Below are 23528 nucleotides of genomic sequence, written 5' to 3' on the forward strand. Positions count from 1 at the left end.
ATTGTATTTATATCCTTTTTTTTTTATTTGACCACATGTATACCGAATCCACATTTAGCGGAATTCGACGTCTTATGATTTTAATCCCGCAGTCTAACACCAGATTTTGACATGGACTCTAGTCTCACAAAGTAGTGTCATTCAAAATCAGAATAATATACATAAGAAAATGTAGTAGTATAAAATCAATAGCAATATTTTTATTTTATCATTATTAATTATAATAAGATGAGCCCACTTGTCCATGTTACTTTCCTTCTCCCTATAACCTAAGATCAGAAAAAAGGTAATGAATTATCATTCCTTTTTAATCTTTTACTACTAGTACTATCTAACTAATAAAATTTTAAAATTAACTTTTTCCTATTTTGATTTATTCTTTTTTTACTTTAAGCTTTTGGAGGGGTGCGCACAGCGCACAGGGCGCACAATTAGTTTAGTCCATATTATTAATTACAGTACTAGCAATATTTTATTTTCTCTTTACTTTCAATCATATTAATATGAGTATTAATATTTAATAATTGTGAATAACATAAACTTTTATTTATTCGATCTTTTTATGCAGTATGTTTATTTTTATTATATATAAATGGATAGATATTTAACAAATTTTTAACTAGAGTAGTTGTAGTTCTACTCCTACTTTAAACAAAACTCTCAAACAGTATTTTTTCTAATTAATTTTTTTTTTGACGAAACCCTCCGCCGTCGGCTGCCGGAAAATTCTTCTCAGACCATTTGTGCTTTCCTGCTATGAGATAGTAATTTGTTGTAAGTTTGATATGTTTAATTTTTCATTTCTGAAATTATTTTAGTTAGTTGCATTTTGTACGGTGAATTAATGTTTGAGATTAAACCCTAGATTTGGTGCGGATCTGATGCTATTTTTATCGGATCAGGAAAATCTATGGCTGGATTATTCCTAAATCTCTGTGAATTTGTAAATTTTTTCGTTTTCCGTTTTCAGTGTGTTCATTTTCAGCTGAAAATGGCGGAAGACTAGTTTTTTATTTGACTTTCCTTTTTGTACTATTCTCTCGCTTAGATCTTTGGTTGACGAAGAAAATGTGCTTACATTCAACTGATTCAGCTTGAATTCCGCTCAACTAAAAAATAAAATTTAGAAAGAATTTAGCTTGAATTGTTTTTGACTAGGGTGCTTGCTTGGGATGTTGTGTTATAAATTTGTGAGTTTTTGGTGGTGGGATTTTTTTAAAAATAGTTGTTTGAAATTGGCTTCATCTGTTATAGTTAGAGCTGAATTATAAATAATGGACTCGTTATCGTTCTTGGGGACTAATGTTATTTTGTGTTATGAAAGAGGATATTTACGATCTGTTTCAATGATATGCAGTAGTAATGGTTGTGTTTCAAACTGGATGCGGATTGTTACTGAGTTTATGCTGCTTGTAATAAGTTTTGGAACCTGAGTTTGGTTTGAATCTGGATTTAAGATGGAATCATACGTAGAGGAAGCTTTACGAGCTAAAGCCAATGCCGAAAAGAAATTCGTGGAGAGAGACTTCATTGGTGCGAGGAGTTATGCCTTAAAAGCTCAAAAGATGTGTCCTGAGCTGGATGGGATATCGCAAATGGTGGCCACTTTTGGAGTTTATGTAGCTTCTGAGGCTAAAGCTCACGGAGAACTTGATTTCTATTCAATTCTTGGACTGGATCCATCTGCAGGAAAGTCCAAAGTAAAGAAACAGTATAAGAAGATGGCAGTACTGCTCCATCCTGATAAGAACAGGACGGTTGGAGCTGATGGAGCATTTAGACTTGTATCTGAAGCGTGGACTCTTTTATCTGATACCAGTAAAAGAAGCTCCTACGATCAAAGGAGGAATTTGTTTGCTGCTGGGTACAGTGCTGGGGCTGGCGCTTATGACAATTGCTCCAAGTTTCCACCTTCTCATACAAGAAGGGATACGTTTTGGACTGTTTGTACGTCCTGTCGTGTTCAGTATGAGTATCTTAGGAAGTATGTGAACAAGAGACTTTCTTGCAAGAACTGCCGTGGAGTCTTCGTAGCTGTTGAGACTGGGTTATCCCCAATTAATGGAGCTTTCCCATATAGCAACTACTCTTATACGCCTGAGAATGGTTATGCAAGTCATGGTTGTGGGGTTTCGTTTGTACCTAAAACTACATATCATGCGCCTAGTGGGCCCACGGGTCATCATACTGGACATAAGCCTGTTTCTAATATATCATTTCAGGGTAACTCGTCCGTGGATTCTGTTGGGGTCATAGGCCCTAACGGGCTGTCTACATCATCCTTTGTCTTTTATCAAACCAGTGGAGAGGCAGGCGTAACCAAGGCAAATGGAGATCATATTAGCAGGGTAAATGCTACAGTTCAAATGTTGTCTGATGGGCATAGTGGTTTCAGGGATGTATCAAAACCTAAGCGTGGTAGACCAGCAAAGAAGAGAATCATAGATTTTGGGAGCTCATATACTCATGCACATGAAGAAAATCACCCTACTGCTGCTGCAGAAGCAAAAACGGCCACAATGAACGTATCATCTGAGACTTCAAGTAGACGCTGTTCAGCTACCCCTGTAATTGATACCAGACAGTTGTTGATGGAAAGGGCAAGATCAGAAATCCGTAAGAACCTTGAGAAGATGAGGTTGGCTTCAGAAGCTGCAGCAGCCGAAGCTGAGAAGAGAAAAGCACAAGCTGCAGTTGATAAATTGAATGAGACAGCTAAAGTATCACAACCAGAACTGAAGAGAAGTGCTTCTATGTCAATAACGGTTCCAGACTCAGACTTCCATGATTTTGACAAGGATAGGTCAGAAGAATGCTTTAAGCCAAAACAAATATGGGCCTTGTATGACGAAGAAGATGGTATGCCTCGCTTGTACTGTCTTATTCGGGAAGTCATCTCACTGAATCCTTTTAAGATCTATATTAGCTACTTGAGCTCAAAATCAGACTCTGAATTTGGGGCAGTAAATTGGTTGGATTCTGGATTCACAAAATCTTGTGGAAGTTTTAGAGTGTTTCACTCAGAAATGGTTGAACAAGTGAACATCTTCTCTCATGTTCTGAGCAGGGAGAAGACCGGTAGGGGAGGGTGTGTAAGAATCTATCCAAGATGTGGAGATATATGGGCTGTTTACCGCAACTGGTCACCGGATTGGAACAGAACAACCCCAGATGAAGTGAGGCATGAATATGAAATGGTTGAGGTTCTTGGCGACTATTCGGAAGAGAAGGGTGTGTGGGTTACTCCCCTCGTAAAACTGGATGCATACAAGACCGTATATCAGAGAAATGCAAACACAAGTGCTATTAGATGGATCCCTAGGAGAGAGATGCTGCGATTCTCACACCAGGTTCCGTCTTGTTCGCTTAACATCCAAGGCGCTTCTAACTTGCCCGAGGGTTGCTGGGATCTCGACCCAGCTGCAACTCCAGATGTGCTTCTTCGAGGAGAGAGTGAACTTGTTGGAAATAATGCAAATGCAGAAGCAAGTCCAACTGAATGCATAACAGCAATGGAGCTATTCCTAGAACGAATGGCATGTGGTGAAGGAGAATTTGTTCCAACAAAATCAATAGCAAAAGTTCTAGAAGAGCTCAGTTAATGGTGGATGTACAGATTTAAAAACAGCCTATGCCTCTCTAACCAACCAGCTTTATATATATTATAGTATTCTGTTGTATTCAGGAATTGGTCTTTTTGCCTTCCTCACGCTCTCATGTAACTCTTAAATTATAGACCCAGATTGCTACTGCTCATTGTTTTGGGTTTCAAATTAAGTAGAACCTCATGATTGAAAATGATTTGATTGTTTCTACCAGTCAAATACTACTTCCTCCCTCCAGCTTATAGCTTATGATAGTTGAGTTGTATTCCTTTTTGGATTATCTTATGAGTTGTATTTTTTTTTGGGTTATTCTAAGATAGTTAGCATAAACTTTATCCTCTCGCTTTCTTCTCCAAATAGAGCATACATTAAAATCTTCCATGCCATGTATGGAGAGGATATGATAACTCCAAATAAAAGTACTCTCTCTATTCTACAATAGGAGTCACATTTGATGTGACTTGTGAACACGAATTTTAAGAAATGTAAAAATGAATAGTGAGTTATAAAAATTAGTGGAATGTAAGGTCTATTTTTTTACTATTAGTTTTATAATAGAATGTGAGTGAAATAGGTAAATAGAATGTGTAACCTACTTATGGTAAAAGTGAAATCACATATTCTTACTGTAGGATGAGGGAGTAAAACATTTCAATTTGTGAAGAATCAAAGGAGAAGAGAACTAAAAGGTCACTTCTCGAATTGCATTTGAGACAAAACTAATCAACTGCCATGGTTCCCAATTGCATTAGGTTTTTATTACTATAACATAATTCTAACGACGAACAAAGCTGCAAAACAAGGAGCAATGCAGTATGTTATTGTTATTCCACATATCTCTCCAGACCATTCTTCTACCAAACTCATAATCAGAATAACATTATCAACCACAATTGCTTCTTATTTTAGTAAACTAGACTGAGAGATTTGCCAAGTTGAAAAAACTCGATAACCACCACCATAACATCAAAAAAATGTCTCAATTTTTATCTGCACACTACTAGAGCATGATTATCATTTTTGGGCGGCATTGACTTCTGCAGGCTCAACAACCTCAGCTTCGACCGTCTCAGGTACAGATGTGGCGTCAACTTGTTGCTGAGAGTGAGCAGCAGTAGATGAACCCCACTTTCCCAAAAGTGCCATGTTCATCATCTCATAAATCTTTCCTCCAAGCTCAGCAGGACTCTCAGGCTGCAATTATTCAATTTTACATTATTTCAGATAACCCATCAAACTTCTCTATCCAATTGGGGAGAGAAGAACAAGTACTCACAGTGAAACCACTGGAAAATAGAGCTGTCTCGTACAGCAGATCAATGGCCTTCAAGGCATCTGCATCATTTGGACTACTCTTGCAAGCCTCCTGCAACATTTTCAAACATAGAGTTGAGATGTGGAAACAGTACGTCTCTGGTATTGAAATGTTGTTACTCAGCTATGAATCATACATTTAAACTTTTGATGATAGGATGTTCTGGATTGATTTCAAGAACTCTCCTGCCTTTCATAAAATCGAAGGAGGATGTGTCACCAACATTTTGTGCCTTCATAAGCCTGCAATGAGTTCGATGACAAACATAACCAGAAAAATCAAGTAGAGATCTACATATGCATATTAGTATAAACATGCATGCTTGTGTGGCATAGCTCAATTCACCTTTCCATATTTGCAGACCAGCCAAACTTGCCAGCTGCAAGGACACAAGGTGATGTTCTGAGACGGTTTGAGACTTGAACACTAGCAACTCTCTCACCCAATTGTTTCTTAATCCAGTCACAAGTGCCGCCAAACTCTTGCTTCATCACTTTATCTCTGTCTTCATCCTTGTCGCCTGCAATAATATCAGTCTTAGTACGTAAGGAATCCCAAAACAAACTAAGCATACGATCAACAATCTTTGAGAACACATTAGCAACTGCACATCAAGAGAGTGCACCAAGTGAAAGAATTATACACATATCCAACAAGCCACAGAGCATGGTTCATAATAGACAGGTTCACATACAAAAATGGAAATACTAGCACAAGACATGTACAGCAAAATGAAATGTCAACATACTATGGGTAACATCTAACTCCTAAGAAACAAAGGAACAGATAACCAGTAGAGCTATAGAGACTTAAGCAGGAATAATGGAGACAATCAATCCCACAGAGGTAATCAGTTATACTAACCCAGATCTAAATCTTCTTTGCTGATGTCAACAAAGTTCTTGTCCTTGTAAGATTTCAGATTCTGGATAGCAACCTCGTCTATAGGGTCCACTAAGAACAGAACCTGCAGCAGAAAAGAAAATTGTGGTCATCAAGAATGTATGCAAATACAAGATAGATAGTGTAGAAGATTTAGAACACCTCAATATCCTTTTCGACAAGTTTCTCCAAGAAGGGTGTATTCCTTGCACTAGTTACACTGTCCGCCGCAATGAAATAAATATCTTTCTGATCAGCTTTCATGTTGTCAACATACTCATCCAAGCTGATAACATCCTCCTCGCTTTGAGATGAAAAAAATCGAAGCAACGGAGCGATGCGTTTGTGGTTCTCACGATCCTCGATGCAACCTAATTTCATGTGTTTGCCATAATTCCTCCAGAAATTCATATAATCCTGTATATAAGAAGTTAAATGTTTAAAGGATACATCATAAAAAGTCTATTCTTTACTCGGCAGCAAGTCCAAGTGACAGTCAATGTTTATCTAAATTTAACAGATATAAAATGGAAAGGAAACACAATCAAACCAAAAGAGATATTAAAATGGTACAGATATACCTCTCTATCATCACTCAAAGATATGCCGAGGATCATGTCAAAGGCCTTGCGCACCAGACGTTTCTTCATAATGCGAACCTAAAACAACAAGAACTAGAGTTAGGTAATTCATACTCATACCTCACACGCAGAGTATAATATTATATATGCGACCATACGACTTTATCCTATACACTTACAATACGACTTTCTTGAAGGATTTCGCGTGAGACGTTTAGAGGAAGATCATTTGAATCAACAACACCCTTGATGAAGCTCAAATACCGTGGGAACTATTGCATAGGAGAGGAATAAATATGGGTTACGAATACATTAAGTAAATAATCTGGATATAAAGACCAATTATTTTTCTCTCACCAATTCACCATCAAAATCATCAGAAATGAATACTCTTTTTACAAACAGCCTTATATTCTTCGTCTTGGGGTTGATCATGTCATCATTTCCTGAGGCTGTCATGGATGGCACATACAGGATAGACCTAAACTCCACCTCACCCTGAAAACAATTAAATCGAATAAATATCACCATCTTGTATTTGTGATTTTATAACATATTCTATTATATCCGCACGCAAAATAATGTTTACTACAGAGAAATAACAGAAGTATCATCTGAACAAAAGTGGTGGAAAACAGACATCAGATGATAGTGTTACAAACAACAAAGACTGATGTCAGAAGGAAATTGTGTAACCTCAGTCGTAAAGTGTGAAGAGGCAAGGGGTTCTAAATAATCGTTAAACGTTTTCTTGTAGAACTCATTGTAGTCCTCCTTTGTAACTTCTTTAGGGTTACGCAGCTGCATCAAAATGAACTATTAAATTCTGAAAGATAGCAGCTCTAGTAATGAAACACAACATAAACTGATAAAAGGGCTAACCCATATTGGCTGTGTCTCATTTGTAAGCTCCCAATCCCAATATCGTTCAACTACAGTCTTGGTCTTCTTCTTTTTCTGTTACATCACAAGCATAACAAAATTTTCACCCTCTGAAATTAAATAGCATCATTATTAATGACAAATAACTGTTATAAAATAATCAAGTGTGTGGAGAGTGCCTCGGTTGTCTCATTTTGCTCATCCTTGTTAGCATCGGTAGGCTCCTCATCAACCTCAACCTGAAAAGTGTGTTGTACTGTGAAGCGCAAAATAGAGGGACCAAATCAAAACAAAAAGGACCTCTATATTTTGTAAACCTACCTCTTTCGTGTATCCCTTTTCTTGCCATGTGTAAATTGGGAAGGAAACAAATTGTGAGTAATTCTTAACAAGCTTCTCGATTCTTTCTGGATGTGCAAAGCCTTTATCATCATGCTGAAACATTTAAAAAAAAGAAATGAATACACGGTTCTTGAGCCCATAAATGAAATGCAAAAAAGAAGCACCTCATGACTTAAGCACCTTAAGATATAGAGTGAGACGGGTCCCCCTTGGAATAAGCTTAGCGGGATCAGTCTCTTCTCGGATGGTATAGGAACTAGAGTTTGCTTCACTTTCCCATACATACTGCTTATCGGACTTAGGGCTCTTCGTTGAGACCTCAACCTTTTACCAAGAAAGTACAATAGGAGTTAGGACCAGCATATAAGGGAAAGGGTAAGGGGATGGGAAAAGGGAAAAAGAAAGGCTATAGTTAAGAATAGTGTTCAAGAGTAAGAATTAGCTTCAGAGTGATGGTGCATACCCTCTCAGCAACAAGGAATGCTGAATAGAATCCCACCCCAAACTGACCAATTAAATTGCTATCAGCACCAGAATCCTTGCTATCCTATAAAAAAATAATGTAAGCAGTGAGTTTTTCTGAATCAAGAGATACGGATAATAAAATGTTACTATCAGCAGATGGTTGCACCTTCAAAGCCTTCAAAAACTTAGCAGTTCCACTTTGTGCAATAGTACCAAGACAATCAACAAGTTCCTGCCTAGTCATGCCAATCCCAGAATCTCTGTACGAAAAATCGGTTAATTTGGAAGAAAGACAGTATGGATCAAATCAAGATGCTTCTAATTAATAAAACTTACGTAAGTGTAATTATTCCATTATCTTTGTCCGTCTGGATACGTATGTCAAGATCAACAGAATCCTTCAAAAGATCAGGCTGAGTGACAGCAAGGAAACGCAGCTTGTCCAATGCATCACTTGCATTGCTGCAGGAGCAGAAAACCAAGGATTTCAGAGGATGAAGAAAATCAGAAAACCTCAGGCACGAATATAAAACACAGGTACTGTTCGAGGACATGCAATCCTGATCCAACTTGTCTAGATATCAGGAATTCTCAAGCCACAAGCATGTGAGAGACTATAATCTACTTAAAACAGCACTCAAACCTAAATCTAATGCAGTATCACCGAATTAATGTGACAGAGAACATCAACAATACAATTTCCAACTAGCCAATAGAATCCACTTCAATATGAAAAATAATGATGGGTAGATAGACTGAAAGACGTGCCTGATAAGCTCGCGAAGAAATACATCCTTGTTGCTATATAAGCTATTCACAATAAGGTCCATGAGGCGGCTAACCTGCCACAGATAGCATACAAAAGAGAACATGATGAACTGCACTCAAATACTACAATTAGAAAGGTATAACTTTTGACATAAATTCACCTCTGCTTGGTACTCATATTTCTCAGCTGGTGGAGGTGGACTTGAGGCAGCAGCAGTTGTCTCATACCGACACCCCATAAGAGGACCTTTTCTCAGATTAAATGATGTGGTGGCACCAATAGCAATGTTTCCACCAGTTGTCAGCACAGAGCACCATCTCTTTGTTGGATCACTCTCTCCGGACTAATCAACATGGAAGATTATGAGTTATTATGAACAACAAACAACGCCGGTATAGGGCGTACACTCAATTTTTAAGAAAAAGGGATGCAATTTATGGAATATGTTCCGAATTAGATACATACAACACAGTAGTATTGAGGCGCAATAAAAAATGTGAAATAAGTAAATGCAGACATATAAAAGGAGAAAGAGGAGAGTATACGAGATGATGTTGGAGCGAATAAATGGGGCGATGGCGGGCAGCGCCGCTGCGGAGGACGGCGGTGACGGAACGCCTGGATAAGCTGTGCATTCTGGGAGATTGAGAGAGGATTGCAGCAGATTTGGAGAGGTGGTTGTAGGGTTTAAGAAGCAGAGGAGGGGTTTTAGGAGTGTGGAAATGGAAGGTTCTGGAGCAGAGATACAGAGAGAAAGAGAGGAGTTTTATTCCTTGGGCCTCGTGAATACTTGGAATGGGCTATTGGGCTGGGTTACAACTTACAATATATGGGCTTTTGACCCATATAGGGGGAGATTGAGAAAAAGTAAACTTATTTGGGAGCATTGAATACCCATAGCCTGGATACTTTGTTATTCCTAGCTTCATACAATTTCAAGATCCAACACTTTCTTCAATATTAATTGTTCAAGTGTACATATAGTCTATACGGGGAGTTATTAATTGTTAATTCACCATTTAATTACTATTTATAACTAATTTAAGATTATAGAATTTTAGAAAATTTATGGTCTATAATTTGTCACGTATAATTTTTATTTTTATTAATTAAATCAAAAAGGATAAAAAAACTACCAAATTTAGGTTTTGGATGAAAATATCAATATAGTGTTTTGAAAATATCAACACTATACTTTGAGAATGTCATCACAATGCTTTGAGAATGTCAACACAATGCTTTGAGAATGTTAACACATTGCTTATATTGACATTCTACATGTATTATTTTGACATATTCTATAGGAACATTTGTGCTGTACGAAAAAAATTTAAAAATTATGATTTTTTTTTCAAATTTTGACGTCGGAACATATGCAAGTGAGATCGTGTTAGAATCCTTATGAAATTATCTTTAATTTGATATATGTTGTGCGAAAAAACAATTTAAATCGAGAAAGTTATATGTGTTTTAAAGTTATGGGATATTTTTCAAAAGTTAGTTACAACAATTTGTTGTAAATTGGCTTTAATACCCTTATTAATGTTTTTTTATCGTATTGACATTTAAGAGTTGATGATCTAGGCCCTTAATTTGAATATCTAATGGCTATTATTTAGTTGTAGTTACCAATTAAGTATTGAGTTAACAATATAACATTCCCCGACCTAATACATCTTAGCTTTCCATTCAAAACTATGTAAAATCATAGCCAAATGCCCAATTTAATAGTACTCCTGATAATCTTCCCATTGAAAACCCTAGGCAACACCAAACATGAAATATTTCATATAAACTAAGTAACTTAGTTAAATAAACAAAACTCAAGGCAACATAATACAGATTACAGATAATAGAATGTAACGTTACAGAAAACCTTATTGTTGATACAAGATACAAAATGTACAAAATACAATACAAAATCAATAATTTGGATAAAATAAAAGAGGCCAAGCTAGGATAATGGTAGTGTTGGGACCAAAATAAGCGGATTCTTCTTATGCATAGTGAGCCCGGGCAAGGCATCAGTGTCGATAGGCGGGGCCAAGGGCGGCCCCGCCCAATCAAACGAGTAGAGAAGATTGGCCAAGGCGAGGTGTATCGACATCATCCCCATATTCATCCCGGGGCACCTCCTCTTCCCGCCTCCAAACGGGAGCATCTTGAACTCCCAGTCGGAGTCAGACACATTCAAGAACCTCTCAGGCACGAACTCCTCGGGATCCTCCCAGATCGCGGGGTCCCTAGCAATAGCCCAGCCATTAATAATGAATTTAGTCCCAACTTCAACTTGCAACCCTTCCACAAGATGAGACTCCTCCACCGTCCGGTACAGCAGCGGCGCCGGCGGGTACAGCCTCAGCCCCTCCATCACCACCGCCTTCAGATACGGCAGCTTCATCAGCTCGTCTTCTGTAATCATTATTCCATCATCTTTTCTCCCCACGGCCTCCCTTATATGCTCCTGCGTCTTCCTCATGATGTCGGGCCTCAGCATCAGAGCTGTCATCGTCCACACAATCGCGGCCGCCACCGTGTCCGTCCCAGCCACAAACAGGTTCATCAGCAGCGCCTTGATCTGGTCCCACGTGATCGAATCCGGCTTCTCTCCTTTTAATTTTAGCATGAGATCAATAATATCCGGATCACCTGAAGAAGAAGACGATGGAATGGGGTTGAGATGATCATCGATGAGCTGCTGGTAGAATGAATCCAGCTCCTGGAAATTGGTTTCGACCCGGCTCGACAAGCCGGAGAGCTTGTCGAGAAAGCCGAACACCTTGAAGTGATCGGAGACGTAGAACGAGACCATCAACGCCTGAGCCTCGAGCACGAGCTTGTCGAGTTTCTTCTTCTCGTACTCGTCATCGTCGTAGGTTTTCCCAAAAGCAACGCCGCAGATGGTGTTGCTGGCCAGGGACATCGCCATGTCGCTCAGATTGGCCGGATGATTGAGTCGAGCGTGCAGTTTGGAGATGACGCGAGACACCTGAGCCTCGCGGACAGGGCGGAAGCTGAGGATCTGTTTGGGGGAGAACGATGGAGGGTGCACATTCTCCGCGTCTCCCTCCAGTGAGGGTTGTACGGGGAGAACGCCATGTCCACCCCGTTGTAAGACAGCTTTTGCTGAGCCAGGACAGGCGGCCGGCTGTCCTGGCTCTTCAGGATCTGTTTTGCAACTTTTCCTGATGAGACCACGAGGATTGGGGTCGACCCGTGTCTCAAGTAGGCTACGCCGCCGTACTTGTGGGAGAGGTCTTGAAGGTAGACGAGGGGTTTCGCGTTGTCGAATTGGAGCAAGTTGCCTAGCAGCGGGACCCCTGCAGGTCCTGCTGCTACAGCGTTCTTCTTCCTCTTCTTCATCCTCATCAATTTCCGAATAACTACGAATAAGATTATGATTGTGCACACAACTATCTTCATCTTATCTTCATCTTTAGATATTTGAGTGATGAATTTGATTTGCCCTAGGGCCTTATTTATACTATAATATGGTATCCATGAGATTGGCCAATCCATGTGGATATGCAAATAAACATGTGTGATGTGCAGTGATATATATGGGTCCTACTCCGAGGTCTAAAATATCTACCTACGCACTAACTATGTGGAGTGTATCATGTACTCCCTCCGTCCCAAAAAGTTTATCTCATTTTTCTATTTCCATCCGTCCCATAAAATTTATCTCATTTTACTTTTTATCATTTTTGGAAGTGGACTTCATATTCCACTAACTCACTTCTATTCACATTTTATTATAAAACTAATACGTACTTTGTATATAAAAAGTAGGACTCATATTCCACAACTTTTTCAACTCACATTTTATTATATTTCTTAAAACTCGTGTAAGATTAAAGTGAGACATTATTTGGGAGACGGAGGAGGAAGTAGTTTACATTATTAGTGTGTGCTACTCATGTATTCCTGCACTCCAAAATTGTTTTTTCTAGTCCCAAAACCAAATAAATATAAATGTGCATGTTTATATTGACTATATATGTTAATTTACAACTAAATTAACGTTTTTATTTGAATGGCTGTATATATAGGAGTAGGTTCACATAGTACTCATGTGACTCATAGTGTGTAATACCTCTTTCATATCATAGTTTAGTTGATGCGTGTTTCTTTTTCTTTGTTGAACTACTCCCTCCGTCCGCGAATAGGAGTCCTGTTTTTCCATTTTAGTCCATCCGTGAATAAGAGTCCCGGTTAACTTTTACCATAAATGATAATAGAGTCCCACCTTCACCTAACTCATTCCACTCACATTTCATTTAAAACTAATATATACAAGTGAGACTCTTATTCCACAAACTTTTTTACATCCACTTTTCTTAACATTTCTTAAAACCCGTGCCGCTAAGAAATGAGACTCCTAATGGCGGACGGAGGGAGTATAATTGTCAAGTCATTTCTTTTTAAAATAACATAATATTTAATTTCTCTTATTTCATATGGAGTATTTTATTCTCACTTCATTTATCCGTTTTATTCTATTTATATACTCCCAGGTTCTTTTTTCATGTAATTCATTCAACATTATATTTCTAAATCTTGTGCTAAAAAAAATACATCAAACTGATGGAGTATTATGCATAATATCTCGACAGTTAAAATGCAATTCATGTGGAAGATGTGAATTATTTGATTCATTTTTGTGGAGTTGAGCACTATATATATAATTATAATAAATACATGCATGTGATTAATTAATTAAGTGGATTTGTTTTCTTATCTACTGATTGTTATCAGAATAATTTCCTGCAATTTTAGTATGTTGGTCTGTTAATTTTGTGCATGGTGTACTTGGTTAATTAATTCATCACATGGAATATACAGTAACAGAGTTGAAATACATATTCAGAGTAGGTGATGATCTTCTCTATCAATTTGATTAATTATGTTTGGTTTGGTGTAAATGAAAAAGATATCAAGAACGAAATTCATGATATTATCACTGCAACGTGAATTGTACGTAGTTATATATACTACTACTCCCACTTGGTTACTAATTACGAGAATAAAATAATAATTTAACCAGGATATTGTCAATCAATATGTAATGAATTAATGAAATTGAATAGTTGGTTGCTTTCAATATTCATAGGACGACTATATCGTTTGTCGTGTCAGTGGTATAAACAAAAGAGAAATTGGTGGCTGAGGTTTGTTTAAGAATGCAAACCACACTCACATCTTAAGTGACTTTTATGCATGAGTTCAATGAGGAGAATTTGGTGTATATATCAATATGTGTATGGTGTTTCTAATATGATTCATGCAGATTTAATATGTCGACTTCTCATTATCAATAAACTGGAGTAGTATTTAATTTTTACAGCAGAATAAATTTTCCCAATTTATTTTAACAGCTATATATATTCTCCCAATATCCACAACCACAAATGAACAAATTCTGTAAAAATAAAAAGCGTATAGTACTATATAAATGAAATTGTTTGAGTGAATTTTGTAAAAAAAAAGTGTTGTTGAAACTTATAACTTGATTGAGTTATGCATGTGTTAACATAGAACGTATATGAATATATATAGTGATTCAGCAAGAAAAAATTTATTGTGAAATAGTGCATGATTTATTATTATCTATTAACAAACATGGATTTTGCATGTTTTTAAGACCTAAAGTTGGTTTGTTTTAATTGTGAATCATGCAAATTATGTTCTTAAATTGTATATGTTATTCATTTTGATATTTTGACTTGTTTGTTGAGAAATGATAGAAAAAAAAGAATAAAAAAAGAAGCAAAAAGGCTAAGGTGCAGCATCCTCAGTTCAAGCCGAGTTTCCCGACAGTTTTGGATTCCAATCACTGATTAATGCATATCATTTTCTTCCTCTTTGAATGAGCTTTGAGTAAATACCTTGAACGTTTCAATTGGGGTTATGTGGAGAAAGTTATGATCATTCTACGAACATTGCTTAGTGCAATCAAAGCTGACAGAAATTTAAGGAAGAAAATAAATTGTTGCCCATATCTCACATTTCTTGTAGGACCCGAAATTATTAAAACTACACCTTTTTCCAGCACTATAAATACCTCTTAACCTAATTCATAATCTTTATCTCAGAGCTTCCAATCGTTCTTCTTCTCTACACATTCTTCAATCCATATTTCACACTTAATTCATCCATCTTCCATTAGAGCAAAACTCTGTGGATCTAGGCAAGAGAAATTTGAAGATTCAACCTTGGGTTTTATCAATTTCTTTCATGTCTAGTACTTTTATTATTGTTTTTTCTACTTGTCAATGGGTAGTTAAACATCCTTGTAGTTTTTTTGTGAAGACTATTATGAATATGTTTTGATTTATTAAATTGAACCTTTTCCTAGTTACAACACATAGGTTTATTCCCATTCGAGACCTTTTGTGAGGGGCTTGAGTTTAGGAACTTAAGAAGTTAGAATCTAATATATTGGAAGAAGACTTTGATAGTATGAGTCTAAGGGCGTGTTATATTGCTAACTCACCTTTAAGTTATTAACTACAATTCAATGATAGACGTTAGATCTTCAAATCAAGGGCCAAGATCATTCAACCCCGAGTATTAATACAAGATACAAAGAATGTCAATAAGGGTATTGATGTCAATTAACAACAAATTAGTTACAACTAAATTTTGAAAAATATCTCAAAACTTTAAATGCATATAACTATCTCAATTTAAATTATTTTTTTGCAAAATATATATAAAAAATAAAAGATAATTTTATAAGGATTCCAACGAGATCCTACATTCATATGTTTCGATGTCAAAATTTTAAAAAATTTATGAATTTTTGCTTTCAAGAAGCATGTAATATCAGTACAACCTATATAATTGATGCACTTTTTATTAGCACTAAAAATACCTGCAAATATACAGAGTATAAATAATATAGCTAATGGTCAGTACCGGATATCGAACACAGGAAAACAATCACAGACTCTCTACCTTCTACTAAACTTCTTCTACTATTTTGGAAAACCGAAAGATTTTTGGATTTTGAAAATAAAAAACTTTTAAAAACAGAATTAAACAACTTAAGTAGATAGAGTAAAACACACTGATAAACCAGATGAGATAAGAGAATTCCAGGGATGTGGTTTTACAGTTATTGTTATACAAATTCCAACTACAACACCCTAGCACAGTTCTTACTTCAGTAGGACGAGTCGCCTAAGTTTTGCTCATGCGATACAAACGTATATTACTTCACTAGGGGCGTCAATCCTAGATTTGTAACTCCCTAACTATGGACCCTTGAAAAGTCATCACTCTCAATTAACAGTGTCGTTTTAAGGAAAGCTAATTGTAGTGTCAACTAAGTCGATCTAACTCGCCAACCTCCTCTCACGATTATGTAGCAAGTCAATTAGATCATCACAGAATGTGTCACTCAAACGTGAAGCTATTATCCAGAACTTAGAATAGAAACGAAGTGAGAACAAAACGGATATTAAATAAAAAGGAATTGTATAACCAAAGTTGTTACTAACATATCTCTAGAATTCTATGAATTTAGTTACACATGGTAGAATAATCTAAAAACATAGTTTGTAGCGAAAAAAAAAAGAACTAAAACAAAGAAAACCCAAAGGCTGAATCCTTGTAGCCTTGATCTTCTCTTAAATCCTTCTTCAAAACCCTTGCACTTTAATGAACAAAGATGAACTCTCAAATATTATGCTCTAGAATTATGCAGCAAAAAGATCTTTGTTGAACAGGTTTGAGGGGGTATATATAGCTGCAAAAATCGTCCTCCTTAATTAAGGAAAAAAGGTAGCAAAGTATTTTACTTGGGAGGAAAGTAGCTCAAATCTGTGCATCGCGTTTTGCCAGCGCGCCGCTGCACCTTGGTCAGCGGTCACTGTGAGTTGATTTGTAGCCTCTGCCTCTTGAACAACGATCGTTGCACTTGTTTCAGCGATCGCTGGCAATCGTCCTCCTTAATTAAGGAAAAAGGTTGCACACACCCCAACGGTCGCTGGGCGTGTACCGCTTTTCATTACAACTTTCCCCAAGCGGATCGCTCCTGGCTCAGCGGTCGTTGGCTGGTTTTACATTTTATGACTATAACTAATTTTCATCCTTACTTATTAGATTGATCGCATGTTAATATTATCGGTAGTAACCCGATAAACCCGTTGGGCTAGCCCGAAACCGTAGCTTTTAGGGTTAGGGTTGAACTTTAATAACCCGAAAGAAATCACAACTCGACTAGCCCGCACCCAGTTGACGACAACCCAAATAGGGTTGGCCCAAAACCCGGTGGGCCGACCCGATTGACATCCCTAGACGGAGGGAGTATTTGTTTATATATTTATGTCTAGTTTATAAATCTAAAACCAAAAACTCCGTGTCTCCAGATAATATTTGACGTTTAGTACTCCCTCCGTCCCACAAAAGATGTCACACTTGTGGGACGGCACGAGATTTTAGGAGGTTTTGTTTTGTGTGTTAAATGGGAGAGAAAATATAATTTTTATATTCATGTGAGAGATAACTTTTTCCAAAAAGGGAAATGTGACATTTTTTGTGGGACAAACTAAAAAGGAAAGTGTGACATCTTTTGTGGGACGGAGGGAGTATATAATAGCGAGTTGCAATCTTATTCCTTGTGTTCGATATCTTTTGTGTTGACGACAACCCAAATAGGGTTGACCCAAAACCCGGTGGGCCGACCCGATTGACATCCCTAGACGGAGGGAGTATTTGTTTATATATTTATGTCTAGTTTATAAATCTAAAACCAAAAACTCCGTGTCTCCAGATAATATTTGACGTTTAGTACTCCCTCCGTCCCACAAAAGATGTCACACTTGTGGGACGGCACAAGATTTTAGGAGGTTTTGTTTTGTGTGTTAAATGGAGAGAGAAAATATAATTTTTATATTCATGTGAGAGATAACTTTTTCCAAAAAGGGAAATGTGACATTTTTTGTGGGACAAACTAAAAAGGAAAGTGTGACATCTTTTGTGGGACGGAGGGAGTATATAATAGCGAGTTGCAATCTTATTCCTTGTGTTCGATATCCCAGTACTGATCTTTTACTATACTAGATCTACCTTATATACTTATATGTATTTTTAATGTTAATAAATAGTGCATCATCTGTTAACACGATAGTTAACTAACTTCTCAAATGGAGTACATTTGTAACTAATTGATAAGAACACATTTTACCCTATATTAGGGTTAGACTTAGCATAAATTAAATGAATATAGTATAAATTTAGCCTTTTTAGGTTATATTTACATTTTCGTGTTTTGATATATTTGATGAGTTTTGATGGAAATATGACTATAACTTATGAATCCTATCATTTTCTAAATGATGCCAATGTCTCCTGTTTTGAACGAGCTTCACGGAGGTATTTCACACGCTTTAATCAAAATTCAATAGATAAAGTTAATTCTGCATTTACGAAATGTGAGCGTTGAGTAGTCTAGTCCAGAAGTGACGAGGTTTTGTCATAAATTCAGGATTTTTAAGATATACGCTTGTCATTTGGCTACAAAAGGACTTTCATACTAGAGTTATACCTTATCAGAGACTCGAAAACTTATTAGTTGAAGCTCCAGCAATGATGCTACTCTAAGATGGAAATTTAGAGCCCTCCCTATAAATACCATATTCCAATCCATAATTAATCATCTCTAATCAATGATTTATAATAAATTGATAGAAGACTCAAAAGATCAAAGAATTTCTAAGGCAATAAAAAAGGATAGAAGAATACAAGATTATACTGACAGATTTTTATCTAGTTTTTCTTTACGTTACTCCCTCCGTCCATGAGAATATGAGACTTATTTCCATTTTCGTCCGTTTCAAAAATTTATCATCTTTCACTTTTATCATTTTTAATTAGTAGTGGACCCCACATTAACTAACTCATTTTCACTTACATTTTATCATAAAATTAATACTCCCTCCGTCCCATAGAAATAAGCCACTTAGGGTTGGCACGAGTTTTAAAGTAAGAGAGAATGATAAAAAATACTCCATCCGTCCCACAAAAGATGTCACACTTGTGGGACGGTACGAGATTTTAAGAAGTTTTATTTTGTGTGTTAAATGGAAAGAGAAAATATTATTTTTATATTCATGTGAGAGAGAACCTTTTCCAAAAATGAAAATGTGACATCTTTTGTGGGACAAACTAAAAAGAAAAGTGTGACATCTTTTGTGGGACGGAGGAAGTAGTTGAAAATGTGTAGTGGATGATGAGACCTATAAATAATAAAGTAATAGAGTATGAGAAAAATGTTGCCATAAATTGACATGGACTATTTGTATGGACGGATGAAAAGGAAATATTGTCTATTTCTATGGGAGGGGGGGGGGGGGGGGGGAGAGTATATAAAAGTAGAACCCTAATAACTTTTTATGTTATATTTCCTAAAACTCGCGTCGGGTCAAACGGTGACTTATTAGGAACGGAGGGAGTATTGTTTTTAATTACTATGATTTTTGTTCAGTGTAATTAAATCATAAAATTCTAGGATTTGATATATAGTAATCGTACTCATATATCCTTTTGATTACTTAATTGAGGTACACCAAAATTTGTCTCACTTTGACTCGACACGATTTTTAAAAAATGTAATGGAAAGTGAATTGAAAAAGTTAGTGGATTGTGGGTCCTATTTTTATATATTAGTTTTATAATAAAATGTGAATAGAAATGAGTTAGTGGAATATGAGATCCATTACCAAAAATGGTAAAAGTGAAATGAGACAAATTTTGGGGGACGGACGGAAATGGAAAAATGAGACAAATTTTGGTGGACGGAGGTAGTATGATATTAAGGTTCGTTTTTATTTTTATCTATTGTTATGTGATAATACGTCTGATTATCTAACAAATTATTGATTAACCAAGTGGTATGCTATAGAATCGAAAGAAAAAAATACTACCTCCGTCCCCCAAATTTTGACACAGTTTACTATTTCGGTCCGTCCCTGAAAATTTGACACACTTCACATTTTACCATTTTTGGTAGTGAACCTCATATTCCACTAACTCATTCCTATTCACATTTTATTATAAAACTAATACTTTAAAAGTAGGACTCACATCCCCCAACTTTTTCTAACTCACTTTCCATTACATTTTTTAAAATCCGTGTCGGATCAAAGTGTGTCAAAATTTGGAGGACGGAAGAGTAGTAGTATATTAGAAAATATTACATTGATGTAATTCCTTCCTAAACGAAGACCATATCAAATTAAGAAAATAGCATTGAATTAAACATGGATCCATCCCATTCGTTCGTTCAAACTGCGTTAGGAGCAACAACAAAACTCTAGCCACAGAATGGCAAACTCAATAATTTGGATAAAATAAAAGAGACCTAATTAACTAGGATAATGGTAGTGTAGGGAGCAAAATAAGCGGATTCTTCTTATGCATAGTGTGCTCCGGCAAGGCGTCCGTGTCGATAGGTGGGGCCGAGGGCGGCCTCGCCCAATCAAACGAGTAGAGAAGATTAGCCAGGGCGAGGTGTATTGACATCATCCCCATATTCATCCCGGGGCACCTCCTCTTCCCGCCTCCAAACGGGAGCATCTTGAACTCCCAGTCGGAGTCAGACACATTCAAGAACCTCTCAGGCACGAACTCCTCGGGATCCTCCCAGATCGCGGGGTCCCTAGCAATAGCCCAGCCATTAATAATGAATTTAGTCCCAACTTCAACTTGCAACCCTTCCACAAGATGAGACTCCTCCACCGTCCGGTACAGCAGCGGCGCCGGCGGGTACAGCCTCAGCCCCTCCATCACCACCGCCTTCAGATACGGCAGCTTCATCAGCTCGTCTTCTGTAATCATTATTCCATCATCTTTTCTCCCCACGGCCTCCCTTATATGCTCCTGCGTCTTCCTCATGATGTCGGGCCTCAGCATCAGAGCTGTCATCGTCCACACAATCGCGGCCGCCACCGTGTCCGTCCCAGCCACAAACAGGTTCATCAGCAGCGCCTTGATCTGGTCCCACGTGATCGAATCCGGCTTCTCTCCTTTTAATTTTAGCATGAGATCAATAATATCCGGATCACCTGAAGAAGAAGACGATGGAATGGGGTTGAGATGATCATCGATGAGCTGCTGGTAGAATGAATCCAGCTCCTGGAAATTGGTTTCGACCCGGCTCGACAAGCCGGAGAGCTTGTCGAGAAAGCCGAACACCTTGAAGTGATCGGAGACGTAGAACGAGACCATCAACGCCTGAGCCTCGAGCACGAGCTTGTCGAGTTTCTTCTTCTCGTACTCGTCATCGTCGTAGGTTTTCCCAAAAGCAACGCCGCAGATGGTGTTGCTGGCCAGGGACATCGCCATGTCGCTCAGATTGGCCGGATGATTGAGTCGAGCGTGCAGTTTGGAGATGACGCGAGACACCTGAGCCTCGCGGACAGGGCGGAAGCTGAGGATCTGTTTGGGGGAGAACGATGGAGGGTGCACATTCTCCGCGTCTCCCTCCAGTGAGGGTTGTACGGGGAGAACGCCATGTCCACCCCGTTGTAAGACAGCTTTTGCTGAGCCAGGACAGGCGGCCGGCTGTCCTGGCTCTTCAGGATCTGTTTTGCAACTTTTCCTGATGAGACCACGAGGATTGGGGTCGACCCGTGTCTCAAGTAGGCTACGCCGCCGTACTTGTGGGAGAGGTCTTGAAGGTAGACGAGGGGTTTCGCGTTGTCGAATTGGAGCAAGTTGCCTAGCAGCGGGACCCCTGCAGGTCCTGCTGCTACAGCGTTCTTCTTCCTCTTCTTCATCCTCATCAATTTCCGAATAACTACGAATAAGATTATGATTGTGCACACAACTATCTTCATCTTATCTTCATCTTTAGATATTTGAGTGATGAATTTGATTTGCCCTAGGGCCTTATTTATACTATAATATGGTATCCATGAGATTGGCCAATCCATGTGGATATGCAAATAAACATGTGTGATGTGCAGTGATATATATGGGTCCTACTCCGAGGTCTAAAATATCTACCTACGCACTAACTATGTGGAGTGTATCATGTACTCCCTCCGTCCCAAAAAGTTTATCTCATTTTTCTATTTCTATCCGTCCCATAAAATTTATCTCATTTTACTTTTTATCATTTTTGGAAGTGGACTTCATATTCCACTAACTCACTTCTATTCACATTTTATTATAAAACTAATACGTACTTTGTATATAAAAAGTAGGACTCATATTCCACTAACTTTTACAATTCACATTTCATTACATTTCATAAAAACTCGTGACGGATCAAAGTGAGACAATATTTGAGGGACGGATGAAGTAGTTAACATTATTAGTGTGTGACTCAGGTATTCGGTATTCCTACACTCCAAAATTGTTTTTTCTAGCCACAAAACTAAATAAATATAAATGTGCATTTTTATATTGACTATATATGCTAATTTACAACTAATTAAACGTTTTTATTTGAATGACTGTATATATAGGAGTAGGTTCACATAGTATTCATGTGACTCAGTATGTAATACTTCTTTCATATCATAGTTTAGTTGATGCGTGTTTCTTTTTCATTGTTGAACTCTAATTGTCGAGTCATTTTTTTAAAAAGTAATATTTAATTTCTCTTATATTACACGGAGTATTTTATTCTCACTTCATTTATCAGTTTCATTCTATTTATATACTCCCAGGTTCTTTTTTCATGTAATTCATTCAACATTATCTTTCTTAAATCTTGTGCTAATTAAAACAAATCAAACTGATGGAGTACTATGCATAATATCTCGACAGTTAAAATGCATTTAATGTGGAAGATAGTGAATTTATTTGATTCATTTGTGTGGAGTTGAGCACTATATATATCATAATAATTACATTGGATTAATTAATTCAATCACATGGAATATACAGTAACAGAGTTGAAATACATATTCAGAGTAGGTGATGATCTTCTCTATCAATTGATTAATTATATTTGGTTTGGTGTAAATGAAAAAGATATCAAGAACGAAATTCATGATATTATCACATACTACTACTCCCACTTGGTTAATAATTACGAGAATAAAACGATAATTTAACGAGGATATTGTCAATCAATATGTAATGAATTAATGAAATTGCATAGTTGGTTGCTTTTAAAACCTATATATGTAATGAATTAATTAATGAAATTGAATAGTTAGTTGCTTTTAAAACGTATATATGTAATGAATTAGTTAATGAAATCAATTGAATAGGTTGTTGCTTTCAATATTCATAGGACGACTATAACGTTTGTCGTGTCAGTTGCATAAACAAAAGAGAAATTGGTGGCTGAGGTTTGTTTCTAATTGGCCCAACCCAAGTCTGGAGACTGAGAATATGTTCATGAGTTCAATGAGAAGAATTTGGTGTATATATCAGTATGTGTAAATCAGTATCGTGTTTCTAATATGATTCATGCAGATTTAATATGTCGACGTCTCATTATCAATAAAATATTTATTTTTACAGCAGAATAAATTTTCACAATTTATTTTTACAGCTAAATATTATTAAATTCTCTCAATTTTTACAACCATAAAGAACAAAATCTGTAAAAATAAAAAATACTATATAAATGAAATCGTTTTAGTGAATTTTGTTAAAACATAGTGTAACAGCCCGCCCTTCTAGGGTACAATAAATGCGGCAGCTGCTACCAAACGGACTCT

The 23528-nt window shown here is 37.1% G+C and overlaps 2 protein-coding genes and 2 pseudogenes across 2 annotated transcripts; 1 reads left to right on the forward strand and 3 right to left on the reverse strand.

The window, feature by feature from the left end:
- Positions 1-606: 606 nt before the first annotated feature.
- On the forward strand, positions 607-3801 carry LOC125209055 (uncharacterized). The gene is made up of 2 exons (XM_048108644.2): positions 607-774; positions 1358-3801. Exon 2 carries the CDS (start codon positions 1458-1460, stop codon positions 3600-3602), a length of 2145 nt encoding a protein of 714 aa, XP_047964601.2. The 5' UTR covers positions 607-774; positions 1358-1457; the 3' UTR covers positions 3603-3801.
- Positions 3802-4338: 537 nt separating this feature from the next.
- On the reverse strand, positions 4339-9571 carry HSP89.1 (HEAT SHOCK PROTEIN 89.1). Its single transcript, XM_048115700.2, has 20 exons — positions 9387-9571; positions 9002-9184; positions 8841-8914; positions 8409-8534; positions 8239-8332; positions 8071-8154; positions 7788-7931; positions 7587-7700; positions 7445-7504; positions 7266-7340; positions 7080-7184; positions 6741-6881; positions 6563-6655; positions 6384-6461; positions 5965-6219; positions 5785-5887; positions 5266-5440; positions 5057-5162; positions 4882-4971; positions 4339-4799 (listed from the first exon to the last, which is right to left on the reverse strand). The coding sequence occupies exons 1-20, from the start codon at positions 9474-9476 to the stop codon at positions 4620-4622; spliced, it is 2370 nt and encodes a 789-aa protein (XP_047971657.2). The 5' UTR covers positions 9477-9571; the 3' UTR covers positions 4339-4619.
- A 1083-nt stretch (positions 9572-10654) lies between these two features.
- Positions 10655-12291, reverse strand: LOC125215039 (6,7,8-trihydroxycoumarin synthase pseudogene; annotated as a pseudogene).
- Positions 12292-20078: 7787 nt separating this feature from the next.
- On the reverse strand, positions 20079-21715 carry LOC125215038 (6,7,8-trihydroxycoumarin synthase pseudogene; annotated as a pseudogene).
- Between the last annotated feature and the right edge of the window lie 1813 nt (positions 21716-23528).

This window comes from Salvia hispanica, chromosome 3 (genome assembly GCF_029641045.1).
Source record: "Salvia hispanica isolate PSC_SH4W2 chromosome 3, Shi_PSC_v1, whole genome shotgun sequence".
NCBI lineage: Eukaryota > Viridiplantae > Streptophyta > Magnoliopsida > Lamiales > Lamiaceae > Salvia > Salvia hispanica.